We start from the raw sequence: 25105 nt of genomic DNA, 5'->3' as shown, positions 1-25105 counted from the left end.
GTCTCAAGTTTTGAGGGAGCGTGCAATTGGCATGCTGACTGCAGGAATGTCCACCAGGGTTGTTGCCAGATAATTTAATGTTCATTTCTCTACCATAAGCCGCCTCCAATATTGTTTTAGAGAATTTGGTAGTACGTCCAGGACCTCCACCTCAGGCTTCTTCACCTGCGGGATTGTCTCAGACCAGACAGCTGATGAATCTGTGGGTTTGCGCAACCAAAAAATGCCTGCACAAGTTGTCAGAAACCATCTGAGGGAAGCTCATCTTGTGTGCTCGTCTTCGTCACCAGGGTCTTAAACCTGACTGCAGTTCGGCGTCGTTTCTGACTTCGATGGCCACTTTGCCAGGCAGTGCCCATTAACCATCCTCATGTCACTTCACCCATCTCTTCTCATAGCCCACCACTAAGCAAGCACTGTTTTCTTACCCACTACTGGATGGATTCATAAATAATTACTGTGGGGATAAATCTCACTAAATGACCAAAATAATGGAATGAAGTAGGCTAAATCAATAGAAAGGTGTGTATCAAATTGTTGCTCACTAAAATCTCCCCAAAGTTATCCAATCCTTATAATACATTTAAAGCAATAGCCAATAGTGTGGTCAATGTTTTGTATAGCCAATAGTGTGGTCAACGTTTCGTATAGCCAATAGTGTGGTCAACGTTTCGTATAGCCAATAGTGTGGTCAACGTTTCGTAGTGTGGTCAACGTTTCATATAGCAAATAGTGTGGTCAACGTTTCGTAGTGTGGTCAACGTTTCGTATAGCCAATAGTGTGGTCAACGTTTCATATAGCAAATAGTGTGGTCAACGTTTCGTAGTGTGGTCAACGTTTCGTATAGCCAATAGTGTGGTCAACGTTTCGTAGTGTGGTCAACGTTTCGTAGTCTGGTCAACATTTCGTAGTGTGGTCAATGTTTCGTATAGCCAATAGTGTGGTCAACGTTTCATATAGCCAATAGTGTGGTCAACGTTTCGTAGTGTGGTCAACGTTTTGTGCTGCTCTGAGACAAGCGTTTGGGACTCGTCTTGATAAATCAATGTCAGACTTTTCTTTTCACCGAATCTCTGTTTGGATATTGGTTAGGCTGGGAAATGTTAGCTGAGTTGAGGTGAGTGATGCTCATGATCATCTAGCCTAGTTGGCTGATTTATCAGAACATTTAGTCTAGTTGGCTGATTTATCAGAACATTTAGTCTAGTCGGCTGATTTATCAGAACATTTAGTCTAGTTGGCTGATTTATTAGGACATTTAGTCTAGTTGGCTGATTTATCAGAACATTTAGTCTAGTCGGCTGATTTATCAGAACATTTAGTCTAGTTGGCTGATTTATTAGGACATTTAGTCTAGTTGGCTGATTTATCAGAACATTTAGTCTAGTTGGCTGATTTATCAGAACATTTAGTCTAGTTGGCTGATTTATTAGGACATTTAGTCTAGTTGGCTGATTTATCAGAACATTTAGTCTAGTCGGCTGATTTATCAGCACATTTAGTCTAGTTGGCTGATTTATTAGGCCTGATAGGAACATTTAGTCTAGTCGGCTGATTTATTAGGCCTGATCAGAACATTTAGTCTAATTGGCTGATTTATCAGAACATTTAGTCTAGTTGACTGATTTATTAGGACATTTAGTCTAGTTGGGTGATTTATTAGGACATTTAGTCTAGTTGGCTGATTTATCAGAGCATTTAGTCTAGTTGGTTGATTTATCAGAACATTTAGTCTAGTTGGCTGATTTATCAGAACATTTAGTCTAGTTGGCTGATTTATCAGCACATTTAGTCTAGTTGACTGATTTATCAGAACATTTAGTCTAGTTGGCTGATTTATCAGAACATTTAGTCTAATTGGCTGATTTATCAGAACATTTAGTCTAGTTGGCTGATTTATCAGAACATTTAGTCTAGTCGGCTGATTTATCAGCACATTTAGTCTAGTTGGCTGATTTATCAGAACATTTAGTCTAATTGGCTGATTTATCAGAACATTTAGTCTAGTTGGCTGATTTATCAGAACATTTAGTCTAATTGGCTGATTTATCAGAACATTTAGTCTAATTGGCTGATTTATCAGAACATTTAGTCTAATTGGCTGATTTATCAGAACATTTAGTCTAGTTGACTGATTTATTAGGACATTTAGTCTAGTTGGCTGATTTATCAGAACATTTAGTCTAGTTGGCTGATTTATCAGAACATTTAGTCTAGTTGGCTGATTTATCAGCACATTTAGTCTAGTTTGTTGATTTATCAGAACATTTAGTCTAGTTGGCTGATTTATCAGAACATTTAGTCTAGTTGGCTGATTTATCAGCACATTTAGTCTAGTTGACTGATTTATCAGAACATTTAGTCTAATTGGCTGGAATTAACAAATGAACACACCCTCACACACACACACACTCACCTGAAACAGGTTTGAGCACACACACACACACACACACACACACAAACAAAAGAAACATAATCTGTATCTTAAACTATGGATCGGGACCCATAGTGTGCCCAGAATGTGAGTTACTAGATACAGGGCGTTCGGAAAGTATTCAGACCCCTTTCCTTTGTCCACATGTTGTCACATTACAGCCTTATTATATATTATATATTATTATTATAAAATGGTTTAATACATTGTTTTCCTCATCAATCTACACACAATAATAATGACAAAGTGAAAACAGGTTTTTAGATAGTTTTTTTTTTGCAAATGTATTTAAAATAAAAAACAGAAATACCTTATTTACATAAGTAGTAAGAGCCTTTGCTATGAGACTGTATATTGATCTCAGGTGAATCCTGTTTCCATTGATCATCCTTGAGATGTTTCTACAACTTGGAGTCCACCTGAGGTAAATTCAATTGATTGGTCATGATTTGGAAAGGCACATACATACCTGTCTATATAAGGTCCCACAGTTGACAGTGCATGTCAGAGCAAAAACCAAGCCATGAGTTTGAAGGAATTGTCCGTAGAGCTCCGAGACAAGGTTGTGTCGAGGCACAGATCTGGGGAAGGGTACCAAAACATTTCTGCAGCATTGAAGGTCCCCAAGAACACAGTGGCCTCCATCATTCTTAAATGGAATAAGTTTGTGACCACCAAGTCTCTTCCTAGAGCTGGCCACCTGGCCAAACTGAGTAATCGGGGGAGAAGGGCCTTGGTCAGGGAGGTGACCAAGAACCCGATGGTCAGTCTGACAGAGCTCTAGAGTTCCTCTGTTGAAATGGGAGAACCTTCCAGAAGGACAACCATCTCTGCAGCACTCCACCAATCAGGCCTTTATGGTAGTGGCCAGACGGAAGCCACTCCTCAGTAAAAGACACATGACAGCCTGCTTGGAAACCAGATTCTCTGGTCTGATGAAACCAAGATTGAACTCTTTGGCCTAAATGCCCAAGCATCTCATCTGGAGGACACATGGGACTTTTCAGCTGTGCTAACATAATTGCTAAAGGGTTTTCTAATGATCAATTGGCCTTTTAAGATTATAAATTTGGATTAGCTAACACAACGTGCCATTGGAACACAGGAGTGATGGTTGCTGATAATGGGCCTCTGTACGCCTATGTAGATATTCCATAAAAAAATCTGCCGTTTCCAGCTACAATAGTCATTTAAAACATTAACAATGTCTACACTGTATTTCTGATCAATTTGATGTTATTTTAATGGCCAGAAAAAGTTGCTTTTCTTTCAAAAACAAGGACATTTCTAAGTCACCCCAAACATTTGAACGGCAGTGTACATGTCCCTAATACAGACGGGAAGGACAGCTAAGTAGCTAAGTGACAGTAACAAGTCTCGGGTTCACCCCCTGATCCCAATTAACACCTAACCCCTGGAAGGTGAAAGGTCTTGGTGGGGGTCAGTCAGTGTGCCACTCTCTATCCATCCTAAGCAGAGTCAAATATAGACCTTTGACCCCTAAATGGAGACATCGCTTCCTGTGGGGTTACTCAAAGTCAAAGTAATCGATCAATCAATCAAACTCTGCGGCTGAGATAACAAATGAATCGTTGAAGCATCTTTGGCAGCGATTACAGCCTCAAGTCTTCTTGGGTATGACGCAACAAGCTTGGCACACCTGTATTTGGGGAGTTTCTCCCATTCTTCTCTGCAGATCCTCTCAAGCTCTGTCAGGTTAGATGGGGAGCGTCGCTGCACAGCTATTTTCAGGTCTCTCCAGAGATGTTAGATCGGGTTCAAGTCCGGGCTCTGGCTGGGCCACTCAAGGATATTCAGAGACTTGTCCCGAAGCCACTCCTGCGTTGTCTTGGCTGTGTGCTTAGGGTCTTTGTCCTGCTGGAAGGTGAACCTTTGCCCCCAGTCAGAGGTCCTGATCGCTCTGGAGCAGGTTTTCACCAAGGATCTCTGTACTTTAATCTTTTCATCTTTCCCTCGATCCTGACTAGGTTCCCTGTCCCTGTCACTGAAAACATCCCCACAGCATGATGCCACCACCACCATGCTTCACCGTAGGGATGGAGCCGCCACCACGCAAAGCACCAGTCTCAACGTCAACAGTTACTCCGCGACTCAGGGACGATGGCCTTCTGGGCAGAAATGCAAAGAAAAAGCCATCTCTCAGACTGGCCAATAAAAATAAAAGATTAAGATGGGCAAAAGAACAGAGACACTGGACAGAGGAACTCTGCCTAGAAGGCCAGCATCCCGGAGACGCCTCTTCACTGTTGACGTTGAGACTGGTGTTTTGCGGGTACTATTTAATGAAGCTGCCAGTTGAGGACTTGTGAGGCATCTGTTTCTCAAACTAGACACTCTAATGTACTCGTCCTCTTGCTCAGTTGTGCACCGGAGCCTCCCACTCTATTCCAAAACACGCATCCTGTTTGCAACAAGGCACTAAAGTAATACTGCAAAAAATTTTGCAAATCAATTCACTTTTTGTCCTGAATACAAAGTGTTATTTTTGGGGCAAATTACAATACAATACTTTACTGAGTACCACTCTCCATGTTTTCAAGCATAGTGGTGGCTGCATCATGTTATGGGTATGCTTGTAATCGTTAAAGACTGGAGAGTTTTTGAGGTAAAAAATAACCAGAATGGAACTAAGCAGTCAAAATCTTAGAGGGAAACCTGGTTCAGTTTGCTTTCCACCAGACACAGATAAATTCACCTTACAGCAGGATAATAACCTAAAACACAAGGCCAAATGGCCAAATATACACTGTAGGTAGTCCATCTGTAGCTAGTCCATCTGTAGATAGTAGGTAGTCCATCTGTAGGTAGTCCATCTGTAGATAGTCCATCTGTAGGTAGTCCATCTGTAGGTAGTAGGTAGTCCATCTGTAGATAGTCCATCTGTAGGTAGTCCATCTGTAGATAGTCCATCTGTAGGTAGTCCATCTGTAGATCGTCCATCTGTAGATCGTCCATCTGTAGATAGTAGGTAGTCCATCTGTAGGTAGTCCATCTGTAGGTAGTCCATCTGTAGGTAGTAGGTAATCCATCTGTAGGTATTCCATCTGTAGATAGTAGGTAGTCCATCTGTAGGTATTAGGTAGTCCATCTGTAGGTAGTAGGTAATCCATCTGTAGGTAGTAGGAAGTCCATCTGTAGGTAGTCCATCTGTAGGTAGTCCATCTGTAGATAGTAGGTAGTCCATCTGTAGGTAGTCCATCTGTAGGTAGTAGGTAGTCCATCTGTAGGTAGTCCATCTGTAGGTAGTCCATCTGTAGGTAGTAGTTAGTCCATCTGTAGGTAGTCCATCTGTAGGTAGTCCATCTGTAGGTAGTAGGTAGTCCATCTGAGGGTAGTAGGTAATCCATCTCTAGATAGTCCATCTGTAGGTAGTAGGTAGTCCATCTGTAGGTAGTCCATCTGTAGGTAGTAGGTAGTCCATCTGTAGGTAGTAGGTAGTCCATCTGTAGGTATTCCATCTGTAGGTAGTAGGTAGTCCATCTGTAGGTAGTAGGTAGTCCATCTGTAGGTAGTAGGTAGTCCATCTGTAGGTAGTCCATCTGTAGGTAGTCCATCTGTAGGTAGTAGGTAATCCATCTCTAGATTGTCCATCTGTAGGTAGTAGGTAATCCATATGTAGGTAGTCCATCTGTAGGTAGTCCATCTGTAGGTAGTAGGTAGTCCATCTGTAGGTAGTAGGTAATCCATCTCTAGATAGTCCATCTGTAGGTAGTAGGTAATCCATCTGTAGGTAGTCCATCTGTAGGTAGTCCATCTGTAGGTAGTCCATCTGTAGGTAGTAGGTAGTCCATCTGTAGGTAGTAGGTAGTCCATCTGTAGGTAGTCCATCTGTAGGTAGTAGGTAGTCCATCTGTAGGTAGTAGGTAGTCCATCTGTAGGTAGTCCATCTGTAGGTAGTCCATCTGTAGGTAGTAGGTAGTCCATCTGTTGGTAGTAGGTAGTCCATCTGTTGGTAGTAGGTAGTCCATCTGTAGGTAGTCCATCTGTAGGTAGTAGGTAGTCCATCTGTAGGTAGTAGGTAGTCCATCTGTAGGTAGTCCATCTGTAGGTAGTCCATCTGTAGGTAGTAGGTAGTCCATATGTAGGTAGTAGGTAGTCCATCTGTAGGTAGTCCATCTGTAGGTAGTCCATCTGTAGGTAGTAGGTAGTCCATCTGTAGGTAGTAGGTAGTCCATCTGTAGGTAGTAGGTAGTCCATCTGTAGGTAGTCCATCTGTAGGTAGTCCATCTGTAGGTAGTAGGTAGTCCATCTGTAGGTAGTAGGTAGTCCATCTGTAGGTAGTCCATCTGTAGGTAGTCCATCTGTAGGTAGGGTTAGTAGACGCTCTACAGTGTTACCAAATAGACCAACATTTGGTCAGTTATATCTCAGACACCACAAAGATGATTGGCTCAAGGCAGCGGTTGGTCGAGGCGTGTTAGTGATCACTCTGCTGGGTGTCGATGAATGGCGGCTTTTCAACATGTAGAAATGCCAGGACATGAACAGAAAATGGCGGCCGACATTCTGGTCAGAGGAGACAGGACGACATTCTGGTCAGAGGAGACAGGACGACGTCATGGTCAGAGGAGATAGGACGACATTCTGGTCAGAGGAGATAGGACGACAGTCTGGTCAGAGGAGATAGGACAACATTCTGGTCAGAGGAGATAGGACGACATTCTGGTCAGAGGAGATAGGACAACATTCTGGTCAGAGGAGACAGGACGACATTCTGGCCAGAGGAGACAGGACGACATTCTGGTCAGAGGAGATAGGACGACGTCATGGTCAGAGGAGATAGGACGACATTCTGGTCAGAGGAGATAGGACGACATTCTGGTCAGAGGAGATAGGACAACATTCTGGTCAGAGGAGATAGGACGACATTCTGGTCGGAGGAGATAGGACGATATTCTGGTCAGAGGAGATAGGACGACGTCATGGTCAGAGGAGATAGGACAACATTCTGGTCAGAGGAGATAGGACGATATTCTGGTCAGAGGAGATAGGACGACATTCTGGTCAGAGGAGATAAAATACTTACATGGTCGTCTCTTCTCTCTGCAGGTGAAGACATCACACAACGACTCCCATGTTCCAGACCACTCAGACACCAGGTAACAACTTCCCTGTGTGTGTGTGTGTGTGTGTGTGTGTGTGTGTGTGTGTGTGTGTGTGTGTGTGTGTGTGTCAGCATGCCTGGCTGTCTGGTCATGGCTCTGAGATATGATGTTACACACGGTGAGGTCATCAACATGTTCCCAGGCCCAGAGCCACGCTGGAGGACAGGACCACTCTCTTTTTATCTCTCTCGCTCTCGCTTTCATTTCATAGCGTTGAAAGAAAAGTAATAGTGCTTCAAATAAACTGTCGTTATGAAAGAGTAGTGATGTAAAAAAAATAGAAAGTGTTTATCTTTCTTCACCTCCTAAAGAGAAAGAGATACAGAGAGGAATCAGCCAAGAAAGCAAGAGAGAGCGAGAGAGAGAGACAGAGACAGAGACAGAGAGAGAGAGATGAGAGAGAGACAGAGAGAGAGAGAGTCTCTATTTGAGAGGAGAGAGTCTATTAGAGAGGAGAGAGAGTGAGAGAGAGACACAGAGAGAGAGAGAGAGACATAGAGAGACAGAGACAGAGACAGAGAGAGAGAGATGAGAGAGAGACAGAGAGAGAGAGAGTCTCTATTAGAGAGGAGAGAGTCTATTAGAGAGGAGAGAGAGAGAGTCTCTATTAGAGAGGAGAGAGAGAGTCTCTATTAGAGAGGAGAGAGAGAGTCCCTATTAGAGAGGAGAGAGTCTATTAGAGAGGAGCGAGAGAGTCTATTAGAGAGGAGAGAGAGAGTCTCTATTAGAGAGGAGAGAGTCTATTGGAGAGGAGAGAGAGTCTCTAGTAGAGAGGAGAGAGTCTATTAGAGAGGAGAGGAGTTCATGTCTCTCCCTCTCTCTCCATCCACCGCTCTCTCCCTCTCTCCCCATCCACCCCTCTCTCTCTACCTCTCTCTCCATCCATCCCTCTCTCTCTCCCTCTCTCTCTATCCCCTCTCCCCCTCTCTCCTCTTTCTTCATCTCCTTGTCCCCTTCTCTCTCCATTCCCCTCTTCCTTGTTTCCGCCACCCTTGTTGAAAGCCTGTGTCATTCCTGTCTGTCAGAGGGTTTCAGTCGTGTGTGAAACTGCTATCATCCTGCAGCATCCCTCATTGTCATGGCTTCACGCCAGACCGATACACACATCCACATTTATTTTAGGATTCCTCTGTCTACTTCTATCTGGACATGACAGACCTGCGGGACTGTGGATTGATACACACACACACACACACACACACACACACACACACACACACACACACACACACACACACACACACACACACACACACACACACACACACACATTTTAAATATTTTCTCTGAATACACAAATTACTTTAAGAAGGATTCAAACAATTATAAGGATACAAAAAACACGTTCTCCTCCATACAGCTAGACTGACCGTACCAGCTGAAACAGATCAGTCAGTACCTTCTCCTCCATTCAGCTAGACTGACCACACCAGCTGAAACAGAGCAGTACCTTCTCCATACAGCTAGACTGACCATACCAGCTGAAACAGAGCAGTACCTCCTCCATACAGCTAGACTGACCATAACAGCTGAAACAGAGCAGTACCTTCTCCATACAGCTATTCTGACCATACCAGCTGAAACAGAGCAGTACCTTCTCCATACAGCTAGACTGACCATACCAGCTGAAACAGAGCAGTACCTTCTCCTCCATTCAGCTAGACTGACCATACCAGCTGAAACAGAGCAGTACCTTCTCCATACAGCTAGACTGACCATACCAGCTGAAACAGAGCAGTACCTTCTCCATACAGCTAGACTGACCATACCAGCTGAAACAGAGCAGTACCTCCTCCATTCAGCTAGACTGACCATACCAGCTGAAACAGAGCAGTACCTTCTCCATACAGCTAGACTGACCATAACAGCTGAAACAGAGCAGTATCTTCTCCATACAGCTAGACTGACCATACCAGCTGAAACAGAGCAGTACCTCCTCCATACAGCTAGACTGACCATAACAGCTGAAACAGAGCAGTACCTTCTCCTCCATACAGCTAGACTGACCATACCAGCTGAAACAGAGCAGTACCTTCTCCATACAGCTAGACTGACCATACCAGCTGAAACAGAGCAGTACCTTCTCCTCCATACAGCTAGACTGACCATAACAGCTGAAACAGAGCAGTACCTTCTCCTCCATACAGCTAGACTGACCATACCAGCTGAAACAGAGCAGTACCTTCTCCTCCATACAGCTAGACTGACCATACCAGCTGAAACAGAGCAGTACCTTCTCCTCCATACAGCTAGACTGACCATACCAGCTGAAACAGAGCAGTACCTTCTCCTCCATACAGCTAGACTGACCATAACAGCTGAAACAGAGCAGTACCTTCTCCTCCATACAGCTAGACTGACCATAACAGCTGAAACAGAGCAGTACCTTCTCCTCCATACAGCTAGACTGACCATACCAGCTGAAACAGAGCAGTACCTTCTCCTCCATACAGCTAGACTGACCATAACAGCTGAAACAGAGCAGTACCTTCTCCTCCATACAGCTAGACTGACCATAACAGCTGAAACAGAGCAGTACCTTCTCCTCCATACAGCTAGACTGACCATACCAGCTGAAACAGAGCAGTACCTTCTCCTCCATACAGCTAGACTGACCATAACAGCTGAAACAGAGCAGTACCTTCTCCATACAGCTAGACTGACCATACCAGCTGAAACAGAGCAGTATCTTCTCCTCCATACAGCTAGACTGACCATACCAGCTGAAACATAGCAGTACCTCCTCCATACAGCTAGACTGACCATACCAGCTGAAACAGAGCAGTACCTTCTCCTCCATACAGCTAGACTGACCATACCAGCTGAAACAGAGCAGTACCTTCTCCATACAGCTAGACTGACCATACCAGCTGAAACAGAGCAGTACCTTCTCCTCCATACAGCTAGACTGACCATAACAGCTGAAACAGAGCAGTACCTTCTCCTCCATACAGCTAGACTGACCATAACAGCTGAAACAGAGCAGTACCTTCTCCATACAGCTAGACTGACCATACCAGCTGAAACAGAGCAGTACCTTCTCCTCCATACAGCTAGACTGACCATACCAGCTGAAACAGAGCAGTACCTCCTCCATACAGCTAGACTGACCATAACAGCTGAAACAGAGCAGTACCTACTCCTCCATACAGCTAGACTGACCATACCAGCTGAAACAGAGCAGTACCTTCTCCATACAGCTAGACTGACCATACCAGCTGAAACAGAGCAGTACCTTCTCCTCCATACAGCTAGACTGACCATAACAGCTGAAACAGAGCAGTACCTTCTCCTCCATACAGCTAGACTGACCATAACAGCTGAAACAGAGCAGTACCTTCTCCATACAGCTAGACTGACCATACCAGCTGAAACAGAGCAGTACCTTCTCCTCCATACAGCTAGACTGACCATACCAGCTGAAACAGAGCAGTACCTACTCCTCCATACAGCTAGACTGACCATACCAGCTGAAACAGAGCAGTACCTTCTCCATACAGCTAGACTGACCATACCAGCTGAAACAGAGCAGTACCTTCTCCTCCATACAGCTAGACTGACCATACCAGCTGAAACAGAGCAGTACCTTCTCCTCCATACAGCTAGACTGACCATACCAGCTGAAACAGAGCAGTACCTTCTCCTCCATACAGCTAGACTGACCATACCAGCTGAAACAGAGCAGTACCTTCTCCTCCATACAGCTAGACTGACCATACCAGCTGAAACAGAGCAGTACCTTCTCCTCCATACAGCTAGACTGACCATACCAGCTGAAACAGAGCAGTACCTTCTCCTCCATACAGCTAGACTGACCATACCAGCTGAAACAGAGCAGTACCTTCTCCTCCATACAGCTAGACTGACCATACCAGCTGAAACAGAGCAGTACCTTCTCCTCCATACAGCTAGACTGACCATAACAGCTGAAACAGAGCAGTACCTTCTCCTCCATACAGCTAGACTGACCATAACAGCTGAAACAGAGCAGTACTTCGCCAGTTGTTTTGCTCTCGTCTTAGACAGGCCTTCAATCTGAAAGCCACGCACCGTGAGTCTATGTACGTGGCCCAGACTGACAACTCGCTGTATATCCCAGGCTGTCGGAGTGTGATTCGAGGGGCTTGGTATTTGAGAAGCTCGTTGGCAGTCCACTTCCTGTATCAGCACCTCCCCCTGGCCTGCCCCCCCCCCCCCCCCCCCCCCCGCAAGAAAACACATTATCATCAACATCAAACCAGGCTCCTCTGATAACAGAATGTTTATGTGTGTGTTCTGTTGGTGAGATCACCTGTCCCTCCCTCACCTGTCCCCCCTCACCTGTCCCCCCTCACTTGTCCCCCCCTCACCTGTCCCCCCTCTCCTGTCCCCCATACCTGTCCCCCCTCACCCATCCCCCTACACCTGTCCCCCCTCACCTCTCCCCCTACACCTGTCCCCCCTCACCTGTCCCCCCTCAACTGTCCCCCCATACCTGTCCCCCCTCACCCATCCCCCTACACCTGTCCCCCCTCACCTCTCCCCCTACACCTGTCCCCCCCACCTGTCCCCATACCTGTCCCCCCTCACCCATCCCCCTACACCTGTCCCCCCTCACCTCTCCCCCTACACCTGTCCCCCCTCAACTGTCCCCCAACACCTGTCCCCCCTCACCCATCCCCCTACACCTGTCCCCCCTCACCTGTCCCCCTACACCTGTCCCCCCTCACCTGTCCCCCTACACCTGTCCCCGCTCACCTGTCCCCCCACACCTGTCCCCCCTCACCTGTCCCCCCATACCTGTCCCCCCTCACCTGTCCCCCCTCACCTGTCCCCCCTCACCTGTCCCCCCATACCTGTCCCCCTCTCCTGTCCCCCCTCACCTGTCCCCCCATACCTGTCCCCCCTACCTGTCCCCCCTCACCTGTCCCCCATACCTGTCCCCCCTCAGTTGTCTCCCCATACCTGTCCCCCTTTCCTGTCCCCCCTCACCTGTCCCCCCTTGCCTGTCCCCCCCTCACCTGTCCCCTCTCAGTAGCTGCCAGGTTGACAAGGCTGGCATGTCTACCAGTGTATAAGTCTTTATACAAACAGTAAACATTAACAGCATGGGCAGCAGACTCATTACATTTAACTCAGGGTGTAAAATACTGTGTCTGTGTGTGTTAGAGTGTGTTAGAGTGTGTGTGTGTGTGTGTGTGTGTGTGTGTGTGTGTGTGTGTGTGTGTGTGTGTGTGTGTGTGTGTGTGTGTGTGTGTTCGAGTGTCTGTGTGTGTTTGTGTGTGTTCGAGTGTCTGTGTGTGTAAGAGTGTGTGTGTGTGTGTGTGTGTGTGTGTGTGTGTGTGTGTGTGTGTGTGTGTGTGTGTGTGTTAGTGTGTGTTAGAGTGTCTGTGTGTGTTAGAGTGTCTGTGTGTGTTAGTGTGTCTGTGTGTGTTAGTGTGTCTGTGTGTGTGTGTTAGAGTGTCTGTGTTTGTTAGTGTCTGTGTGTGTTAGTGTGTCTGTGTGTGTTAGTGTGTCTGTGTGTGTTAGTGTGTGTTAGTGTGCGTTAGTGTGTGTTCTGCATTTTGGTTTCAGACTGACATGGACTGTACTCCATTTCTCTCTCTTTTCTCTCTCTCTGTGTGTGTGTGTGTGTGTGTGTGTGTGTGTTTGTGTCAGGCCTATGGAGATGCAAGACCTAGCCAGTCCTCATAACAGTGTGGTGGGCGGAGACTCATCAGGCTCCAAGCTGACAGGTTCCTCTGTCACTACCAACGGAACTGGAGGTGAGAGGGAGGGAGGGGTGGAGGTGGAGGGGTGGAGGGAGGGAGAGATGGGGTGGGAGAGGGAGGGGTGGAGGGAGGAAGGGAGAGAGGGGTGAAGGGAGGGATAGATGGGGAGGGAGAGTGGGATGGATGGAGGGAGAGATGGGGAGGGAGAGTGGGAGACATGGGGAGGGAGAGTGGGATGGAGGGAGGGAGAGATGGGGAGGGAGAGTGGGATGGAGGAAGGGAGAGATGGGGGAGGGAGAGAGGGGTGGAGAGATGGGGGAGGGAGAGAGGGGTGGAGAGATGGGGGAGAGAGAGATGGGGCAGGGAGCGAGGGAGGGGGGTGGAGGGAGGGAGAGAGGGATGGAGGGAGGGAGAGAGGGGTGGAGGGAGGGAGAGAGGGGTGGAGGGAGGGTGAGAGGGGTGGAGGGAGGGAGTGAGGGGTGGAGGGAGGGAGAGAGGGGTGGAGGGAGGGAGAGAGGGGTGGAGGGAGGGAGAGAGGGGTGGAGGGAGGGTGAGAGGGGTGGAGGGAGGGAGAGAGGGGTGGAGGGAGGGTGAGAGGGGTGGAGGGAGGGAGTGAGGGGTGGAGGGAGGGAGAGAGGGGTGGAGGGAGGGAGAGAGGGGTGGAGGGAGGGTGAGAGGGGTGGAGGGAGGGAGGGAGTACTGTAAACCATTCACTAACCAGTACTGTAAACCATTCACTAACCAGTACTGTAAACCATTCACTAACCAGTACTGTAAACCATTCACTAACCAGTACTGTAAACCATTACTAACCAGTACTGTAAACCATTCACTAACCAGTACTGTAAACCATTCACTAACCAGTACTGTAAACCATTCACTAACAAGTACTGTAAACAATTCAGTAACCAGTACTGTAAACCATTCACTAACCAGTACTGTAAACCATTCACTAACCAGTACTGTAAACCATTTACTAACCAGTACGGTAAACCATTCACTAACCAGTACTGTAAACCATTACTAACAAGTACTGTAAACCATTCACTAACAAGTACTGTAAACCATTCACTAACCAGTACTGTAAACAATTCAGTAACCAGTACTGTAAACCATTCACTAACCAGTACTGTAAACCATTCACTAACAAGTACTGTAAACCATTCATTAACCAGTACTGTAAACCATTCACTAACCAGTACTGTAAACCATTCACTAACCAGTACTGTAAACCATTACTAGCCAGTACTGTAAACCATTCACTAGCCAGTACTGTAAACCATTACTAGCCAGTACTGTAAACCATTCAGTAACCAGTACTGTAAACCATTCACTAACCAGTACTGTAAAACATTCACTAACCAGTACTGTAAACCATTACTAGCCAGTACTGTAAACCATTCACTAACCAGTACTGTAAACCATTCACTAACCAGTACTGTAAACCATTCACTAACCAGTACTGTAAACCATTCACTAACCAGTACTGTAAACCATTACTAGCCAGTACTGTAAACCATTACTAGCCAGTACTGTAAACCATTCACTAACCAGTACTGTAAACCATTTAGAATTGAAGGTCTAGTTCACACACATACACACTCAACAGTCTCTCTCTCACGCACAGATACATAGAGAGGTGTGAGTCCTGGACTAAACCTTTGGATAAAGTGTATAAACAGAGAGTTACACCCTTCTCTTCTCTCCCACCGACCACTTGGCTGATGGTGTGTGTTTGGTTTTACTATCCTTCTGGTGACCTGGGGGCCTCTGATAAACCAGTGCATGCAATACGTACCAAATATACCCCGAAACCTGCGTGTGGTTTTCACACAGAATTATTATTATTTTTTTAACTGAACTTGACGTAAGAATGTGTTCACCTTCCCGCAAACTTTACACCACGGGTACGCTGAGTTTCTATTGTTTGAAGCATTGCATTCCAAGCACTCAAGCAGCAAATGGGGGATAAGATGGACATGTTTGTTCATAACAAATTACAGGTTACTAACAAGATGACAATCGTTGAGCCATTTGTGAGAAGAGAGAACATCCATTTTGTGTCTTTTGCGTTCTACAACAATTACAAAACAGGCTGTTCATCCGTTGCATTGAAGGGTGTAATGTCTACCACTGTATCTAGACGACGTGTCAGAGTTCACGGTAGCGTGTAGATTAGAGGGGGGGGAGACAAAAAGACAATGCAAAACATTAAGCCCTATCAAATGATCTGTTTACAAGGGCCACAACTATTTGCTATTGTTTTTGTCTGTCTGTCAGATAGTCTCGGGCCTAAATGTTACTGCAACAGTGGGAACATTCTGTCGTCAAAACCTCCAGAAACGTCTGATTAAGTTAAGGCCGTTTCTATTTCCTTTAGATATATTTAGTCCTCATTTCCAAATACGTCCAAAGTGTCCAAAGTATGCAGGAAATAAGGGTGTTATTGTCACCATTAAAAAGGTGACTGATGGGTAATTTTTACTTCCTCCCCCAGTTTCAGGACCGGTCTGATTTTATACCGTGCGTGCGACAAATTCATCAATCTCAGTATGTTTGTACGATATTTAGTGTGAAATTGACGCAAATTGTTATAAATGAGGCCCTCGTGAAGTCCTCATAAGGATAAAAAAAAAACAGGGAACATGTCAAGGCCCTCACAAGGAAAAAGGCTATTTTAAGGTTAGGTATTAGGGTTAGGGATACCATTAGAATTAGGGTTAGGAGTTATGGAAAATGAGATTTTGAATGGGGATCAATTGATTGGTCCCCGCAAGTATAGTGTGTGTGTGTGTGTGTGTGTGTGTGTGTGTGTGTGTGTGTGTGTGTGTGTGTGTGTGTGTGTGTGTGTGTGTGTGTGTGTGTGTGTGTGTGTGTGTGTGTGTGTGTTTGAAGCGCAGCCCACAGAGCACTGGAAACTATTTCCTCCTCTAGAGCTTTAAAGCATCACACTCACTCAGATGTCAACACCACCAAGTCTTGTTCTCTCTCCCTCTCTCACTGTCTCTCTCACTGTCTCTCTCTCTCTCTCCCTCTCTCACTGTCTCTCTCACTGTCTCTCTCTCTCTCTCTCTCTCTCTCTCCCTCTCTCACTGTCTCTCTCATTGTCTCTCTCTCTCTCTCTCTCTCTCTCTCTCTCACTCTCTCTCTCACTCTCTCTCTCTCTCTCTCTCTCTCTCTCTCTGACTCTCTCCCTCTCTGTCTCTCTCTCTCTCTCTCTCTGACTCTCTCCCTCTCTGTCTCTCTCTCTCACTCTCTCTCTCTCTCTCTCTCCCTCTCTGTCTCTCTCCCTCTCTCTCTCTCTCTCTCTCTCTCACTGTCTCTCTCTCTCACTGTCCCACTGTCTCTCTCTCTCTCTCTGTCTCTCTCTCTCTCTCTCTCTCTCTCTCTCTCTCTCTCTAACTCTCTCACTGTCGCTCTCACTGTCGCTCTCACTCTCTCTCACTGTCTCTCTCTCTCTCTAACTCTCTCTGAGAGATGTGAGGAGAGGGAGGAGGAGAGGAGAGAAACAGGAGGATAGAGGAGAGTAATGAGGAGAAGAGAGAGACAGAGAGAGAGACAGAGAGGGAGACAGAGAGAGAGAGAGAGAGAGAGAGAGAGAGAACATGGGGGAACGAGAGAGTAGTTAAACACTCTGTTATCACCTCATTGTTGATGAGTACAGTATTCAGTCTTTCATAGACGTAATAGATGTAATGGAAAAACTGTAATGTACCACATTCTTCTATAGTCAGTGTGTTTATAACGTACTTACATCTCTCTCCCTATTAAAGGATGCTAGCTAGATGATATTCAATCAAACTTGATGATGTCAGAGTTAATAGTTTTAACAGCCCCTCTGGGCGGGACTAAAGCAACACACACACCACATACCCAACATTCCATTCACCTGACATCAGCCATCTCATTGGCCAGCAGTGGTCTTCGTGGTATTTGTTCATTTCAGCGGGTCCTGTTTGGGCTGTCTTCCCAGAGGGGATTGATAAAGTTTCAGTCGTCTAGCTCTAGGTGTGTCTGGCGACGAGATGTCATTGAAGAACAATGAGAAGAAAACCTAGGAAACATTGTGCTTGAAGATTGACTTTATACAGCTTGTTCTCTCGTTGAATCGGAGTAGTTTAATCGTTTATTAATAACTAACTGCCAACAAACGGCTTCTTGTAGCCTTCGATGAGCCTTTCTACTAGCAAATTGGACCACATTTCAGCAGCGATCTGCTCTAATTGAATGTTGGAGAGGTGCCCTCCACCCACTGCTGTTTTCCGCTCTTGTCATAGGTTATAGATGTGATTCATTGTCGACCGTACGGAGCCACACATCTGTGGGTAAATCATGCTTGGGATGATTTACAAGCAAACTGTGAGATTTATCAACATGAGTGTGTAAATTTACGACCATGACCACGACGACCATGACGACCATGACAGCCATGACCACGACAGCCATGACCACGACTGCGACCATGATACCCACGACCTTGACAGCCATGACCATGACCACGACAGCCATGACCACTACTACGACCATGATGACCATGACACCCACGACCATGACAGCCATGACCATGACCACGACTACGACCATGATACCCACGACCACGACAGCCATGACCACGACTACGACCATGACACCCACGACCATGACAGCCATGACCACGACTACGACCATGACCATGACACCCACGACAACGACAGCCATGACCATGACCACGACTACGACCATGATACCCACGGCCACGACAGCCATGACCACGACTACGACCATGACACCCACGACCATGACAGCCATGACCACGACTACGACCATGACCATGACACCCACGACCATGACAGCCATGACCATGACCACGACTACGACCATGATACCCACGACCACGACAGCCATGACCACGACTACGACCATGACACCCATGACCATGACAGCCATGACCATGACAACGACTACGACCATGATACCCACGACCACGACAGCCATGACCACGACTACGACCATGATACCCACGACCACGACAGCCATGACCACGACTACTACCATGATACCCACGACCATGACAGCCATGACCACGACTACGACCATGATACCCACGACCACGACAGCCATGACCACGACTACTACCATGATACCCACGACCACGACAGCCATGACCACGACTACGACTACGACCATGACAGCCATGACCACAACTACGACCATGATACCCACGACCATGACAGCCATGACCACGACTACGACCATGATACCCACGACCATGACAGCCATGACCACGACCACGACTACTACCATGATACCCACAACCATGACAGCCATGACCACGATTACGACTACGACCATGATACCCACGACCACGACTACGACCATGATACCCAAGACCACGACAGCCATGACCATGACCACGACTACTACCATGACAGCCATGACCACGACTACGACCATGATACCCACGACCATGACAGCCATGACCACGACCACAACCATGACACCCACGACCATGACAGCCATGACCACGACTACGACCATGATACCCAAGACCATGACAGCCATGACCACGACTACGACCATGACACCCACGACCACGACAGCCATGACCACGACTACGACTACGACCATGACAGCCATGACCACGACTACGACCATGATACCCACGACCATGACAGCCATGACCACGACCACGACCATGACACCCACGACCACGACAGCCATGACCACGACTACGACTACGACCATGATACCCACGACCACGACAGCCATGACCACGACTACGACTACGACCATGATACCCACGACCACGACAGCCATGACCATGACCACGACTACGACCATGACAGCCATGACCACGACTACGAACATGATACCCACGACCATGACAGCCATGACCATGACCACGACTACGACCATGACACCCACGACCATGACCACGACCATGACAGCCATGACCACGACTACGACCATGACACCCACGACCATGACAGCCATGACCATGACCACGACTACGACCATGACAGCCATGACCACGACTACGACCATGACACCCACGACCATGACAGCCATGACCATGACTACGACTACGACCATGACAGCCATGACCACGACTACGACCATGATACCCACGACCATGACAGCCATGACCACGACTACGACCATGACACCCACGACCATGACCACGACCATGACAGCCATGACCACGACTACGACCATGACACCCACGACCATGACAGCCATGACCATGACCACGACTACGACCATGACACCCACGACCATGACAGCCATGACCATGACCACAACTACGACCATGATACCCACGACCATGACAGCCATGACCACGACTACGACCATGATGACCATGATACCCACGACCTTGACAGCCATGACCACGACTACGACTACGACCATGATACCCACGACCACGACAGCCATGACCATGACCACGACTACGACCATGATACCCACGACCACGACAGCCATGACCACGACTACGACCATGATACCCACGACCTTGACACCCATGACCATGACTACGACCATGATACCCACGACCTTGACAGCCATGACCATGACACCCACGACCATGACCATGACACCCACGACCATGACCATGATACCCACGACCATGACAGCCATGACCATGACCACTACCATGATACCCACGACCATGATGACCATGATACCCACGACCTTGACAGCCATGACCATGACACCCACGACCATGACCATGATACCCACGACCATGACACCCATGACCATGACAGCCATGACCATGACCACGACCATGACAGCCATGACCACGACTACGACCATGATACCCACGACCATGATGACCATGATACCCACAACCTTGACAGCCATGACCATGACACCTACGACCATGACCATGACACCCACAACCATGACCATGATACCCACGACCATGACAGCCATGACCATGACCACGACCATGGCAGCCATGACCACGACTACGACCATGATACCCACGACCATGACCATGATGACCATGACACCCATGACCACAAACATGACCACGACCACGACCATGATGACCATGATACCCACGACCATGACACCCATGACCACGACCATGATGACCATGATACCCACGACCATGACACCCATGACCATGACCACGACCATGACCATGATACTCACGACCATGACAGCCATGACCACGACCACGACCATGACACCCACGACCACGACCACGACCATGATGACCATGACACCCACGACCATAACAGCCATGACCATGACCACGACTACGACCATGATACCCACGACCATGACAGCCATGACCACGACTACGACCATGACACCCACGACCATGACAGCCATGACCACGACTACGACCATGATACCCACGACCATGACAGCCATGACCACGACTACGACCATGACACCCACGACCATAACAGCCATGACCATGACCACGACTACGACCATGATACCCACGACCATGACACCCATGACCATGACCACGACCATGATGACCATGACACCCACGACCATAACAGCCATGACCATGACCACGACTACGACCATGATACCCACGACCATGACAGCCATGACCACGACTACGACCATGACACCCACGACCATGACAGCCATGACCACGACTACGACCATGATACCCACGACCATGACAGCCATGACCACGACTACGACCATGACACCCACGACCATAACAGCCATGACCATGACCACGACTACGACCATGATACCCACGACCATGACAGCCATGACCACGACCACGACCACAACCATGACGACCACAACCATGACGGCCATGACCATGGCAGCCATGACCACGACCACGACCGTGACACCCATGACCATGACTGCCACGACCACAACACCCACGACCATGACACCCACGACTATGATACAATTAGGGCCTGGATGATACCCTTAGGGATGATACCACTAGGCCCGGGATGATACCCTTAGGGATGATACCGCTAGGGCCGGGATGATACCACTAGGGCCGGGATGATACCAGTAGGGATGATACCAGTAGGGCCGGGATGATACCAGTAGGGATGATACCAGTAGGGCCGGGATGATACAAGTAGGGCCAGTATGATACCAGTAGGGCCGGTATGATACCAGTAGGGCCGGTATGATACCAGTAGGGCCGGTATGATACCAGTAGGGATGATACCAGTAGGGCCGGGATGATACCAGTAGGGCCGGTATGATACCAGTAGATGATACCAGATACCAGTAGGGCCGGGATGATACCAGCTGGGCCGGTATGATACCAGTAGAGATGATACCAGTAGGGCCGGGATGATACCAGTAGGGATGATACCAGTAGGGCCGGGATGATACCAGTAGAGATGATACCAGTAGGGATGATACCATTAGGGCCGGGATGATACCAGTAGGGATGATACCAGTAGGGCCGGGATGATACAAGTAGGGCCAGTATGATACCAGTAGGGCCGGTATGATACCAGTAGAGATGATACCAGTAGGGCCGGGATGATACCAGTAGGGATGATACCAGTAGGGCCAGGATGATACCAGTAGAGATGATACCAGTAGGGATGATACCACTAGGGCCGGGATGTGTTCTGGAGTGGCCAGATGTCCTCTATAGCCTAAAACTTTTCATAAATAAGCAGAAATTATTTATGGTTTTATTGGACACATTTATATATTGATCATGTGGGTTTAGATGTCCTGTTGGTTGTTGCTGTAAAAGAAGAGAAACATTTAGTTCGGTTTGGCCCCGAAACCTATTGTTTTGTGTTGCTCCCTGTAAAATGTCACTCTGTCTTGTCATATAACGATCAGAAATGACCTCTTCAAGGTGGTCATGTTTAACAATTGAAATGTTCAGGTGAATCTTCAGAAATGTGAAAAAATGATGACCTTGTTTTTTTTTCCCCTCTGTGATTTGAAGAAGAAGGGGTTTTTTTCTGTTATTTTTCATTTTCAGAGAATTGACGGGCAAAATGGGGCTCTTTCGGAGCTGATGATTTTTCATTGGTGGGCGATGTGGTAGTAGCCTGGAGGAACGTACATGTTCATATCCTGAAGTGTATTCATGATTAACATTAGAACGGTTGTTTATCATCTGACAATGTGTGTATTGAAATTCATGCTGTTGAATAGTCTGATTCGAAACGGATTCTCATTGGCTGTTACATAATGAGTGTTGGCATTTAAACAAAGGTCACCTTTCCTTGTTTGTAGGACAGGTAACGGGTCGACATGCTAACTGGGTTACAGGCCTCAACGTTTCTTTACTAGAGCGCTGCATGTTTTCTTTCAGTTTGTCTTTGACCAGTTTATTTTATTTTGTAAATATATCGGTACGCGAGTCTTATGTTGTAAATATATCTGTACGCGAGTCTTATGTTGTAAATATATCGGTACGCGAGTCTTATGTTGTAAATATATCTGTACGCGAGTCTTATGTTGTAAATATATCGGGACGCGAGTCTTATGTTGTAAATATATCGGGACGCGAGTCTTATGTTGTAAATATATCGGGACGCGAGTCTTATGTTGTAAATATATCGGTACGCGAGTCTTATGTTGTAAATATATCGGGACGCGAGTCTTATGTTGTAAATATATCGGTACGCGAGTCTTATGTTGTAAATATATCTGTACGCGAGTCTTATGTTGTAAATATATCTGTACGCGAGTCTTATGTTGTAAATATATCGGTACGCGAGTCTTATGTTGTAAATATATCTGTACGCGAGTCTTATGTTGTAAATATATCTGTACGCGAGTCTTATGTTGTAAATATATCGGGACGCGAGTCTTATGTTGTAAATATATCGGTACGCGAGTCTTATGTTGTAAATATATCTGTACGCGAGTCTTATGTTGTAAATATATCGGTATGCGAGTCTTATGTTGTAAATATATCGGGACGCGAGTCTTATGTTGTAAATATATCGGTACGCGAGTCTTATGTTGTAAATATATCTGTACGCGAGTCTTATGTTGTTAATATATCTGTAGGCGAGTCTTATGTTGTAAATATATCGGGACGCGAGTCTTATGTTGTAAATATATCGGTACGCAAGTCTTATGTTGTAAATATATCGGTACGCGAGTCTTATGTTGTAAATATATCGGTACGCGAGTCTTATGTTGTAAATATATCGAGACGCGAGTCTTATGTTGTAAATATATCGGGACGCGAGTCTTATGTTGTAAATATATCGGTACGCGAGTCTTATGTTGTAAATATATCGGTACGCGAGTCTTATGTTGTCCTGCAAGTAAAAGTCCAGATTTGCTGTTCGCCTCCTCACTGTTAAAATCCAACTGCATGGTCCACATTGACACCGTTGAAGAGTCCAGATCTGAATCACATCCCTAACCTATGGTGAGATCTGAATCACATCCCTAACCTATGGTGAGATCTGAATCACATCCCTAACCTATGGTGAGATCTGAATCACATCCCTAACCTATGGTGAGATCTGAATCAGAATCCATAACCTATGGTGAGATCTGAATCACATCCCTAACCTATGGTGAGATCTGAATCACATCCCTAACCTATGGTGAGATCTGAATCACATCCCTAACCTATGGTGAGATCTGAATCACATCCCTAACCTATGGTGAGATCTGAATCACATCCCTAACCTATGGTGAGATCTGAATCACATCCCTAACCTATGGTGAGATCTGAATCAGAATCCATAACCTATGGTGAGATCTGAATCACATCCCTAACCTATGGTGAGATCTGAATCAGAATCCATAACCTATGGTGAGATCTGAATCACATCCCTAACCTATGGTGAGATCTGAATCACATCCCTAACCTATGGTGAGATCTGAATCACATCCCTAACCTATGGTGAGATCTGAATCACATCCCTAACCTATGGTGAGATCTGAATCACATCCCTAACCTATGGTGAGATCTGAATCACATCCCTAACCTATGGTGAGATCTGAATCAGAATCCATAACCTATGGTGAGATCTGAAAACATCACAGTTGGTGGAGGACACCTCTCAAACATTCAAGACTTGGAGCAGTTTGCTGCCACATTGCCAGTAGAAAGGTGAAGCTCATTGATGACGACATGAAGGGTTTGTCTGCAGTTATCTTGGCCAAGGACTCTGTACCTAAGTACTAGCTCTGGGGTGCCAATAACGTTGCCCATTCCATTTGTCTTTATGTTCTAAATTAAAATGATAAACTTTTAAGTTAACAAAATAATTAATTAGTTCTGCAATGTATGAAGATCCAATAAGACGGTGTGTGTCTAAAATATTTAAACTTATTTTAGAAGAAATAGGGAACTATTTAAGAATACCGCAAGGGTGTCAATATATTTGGCAGCAACTGTGTTTACTACATGTAACAATCTTCTGGATACTCCAGTTGTGACTGAAAATAACTACTTTGAATACCGAGTGACATTTTGTAAACCATTCTGAACCTTCATGAATCATTCGGAACCCAAATGAACCATTCGGAACCCAAATGAACCATTCGGAACCCAAATGAACCATTCTCAACCTTCATGAACAATTCTGATCCTTCATGAACCATTCGGAACCCAAATGAACCATTCGGAACCCAAATGAACCATTCTGAACCCAAATGAACCATTCTGAACCCAAATGAACAACAGCAGTGTTCTGGTTTGGCTTATTGAGGTAAGAGAGCAGATTGGTTGTCTGTGAGTTGTAACCCCGCCCCCTCTCTGATCCTCCGCCCATTCAGGAGAGACCATGACTATTCTAAACACGGCTGATTGGCTGCTGGGCTGCAGTAGCCCGCCCCCTGGCCACAGTGGAAAGGACTATGGTATTGACTGAGCATGTGTGTGTCTGAGCGGCCTGCTCTGGAGTGGTGTGGCGTGATGTGTGTTTTC

The 25105-nt window shown here is 46.6% G+C and overlaps 1 protein-coding gene across 4 annotated transcripts in view; it reads left to right on the top strand.

Moving 5' to 3' along the window:
• LOC139407437 (EYA transcriptional coactivator and phosphatase 4) overlaps window positions 1-25105 on the top strand; it is a 176483-nt gene that overhangs the window by 87159 nt on the left and 64219 nt on the right. For 3 of the 4 annotated variants that reach the window (XM_071151225.1, XM_071151226.1, XM_071151224.1), the window contains exons 3-5: window positions 7506-7555; window positions 13199-13305; window positions 24955-25038. In XM_071151225.1, coding sequence (XP_071007326.1) covers window positions 7506-7555; window positions 13199-13305; window positions 24955-25038 — 241 coding nt within the window. The remainder of the gene's footprint in view (window positions 1-7505; window positions 7556-13198; window positions 13306-24954; window positions 25039-25105) is intronic. The other variant, XM_071151227.1, reaches the window with a different exon arrangement.

This window comes from Oncorhynchus clarkii, chromosome 4 (genome assembly GCF_045791955.1).
Source record: "Oncorhynchus clarkii lewisi isolate Uvic-CL-2024 chromosome 4, UVic_Ocla_1.0, whole genome shotgun sequence".
NCBI classification, from domain to species: domain Eukaryota; kingdom Metazoa; phylum Chordata; class Actinopteri; order Salmoniformes; family Salmonidae; genus Oncorhynchus; species Oncorhynchus clarkii.
This window is presented reverse-complemented; position numbering and strand designations above follow the sequence as displayed.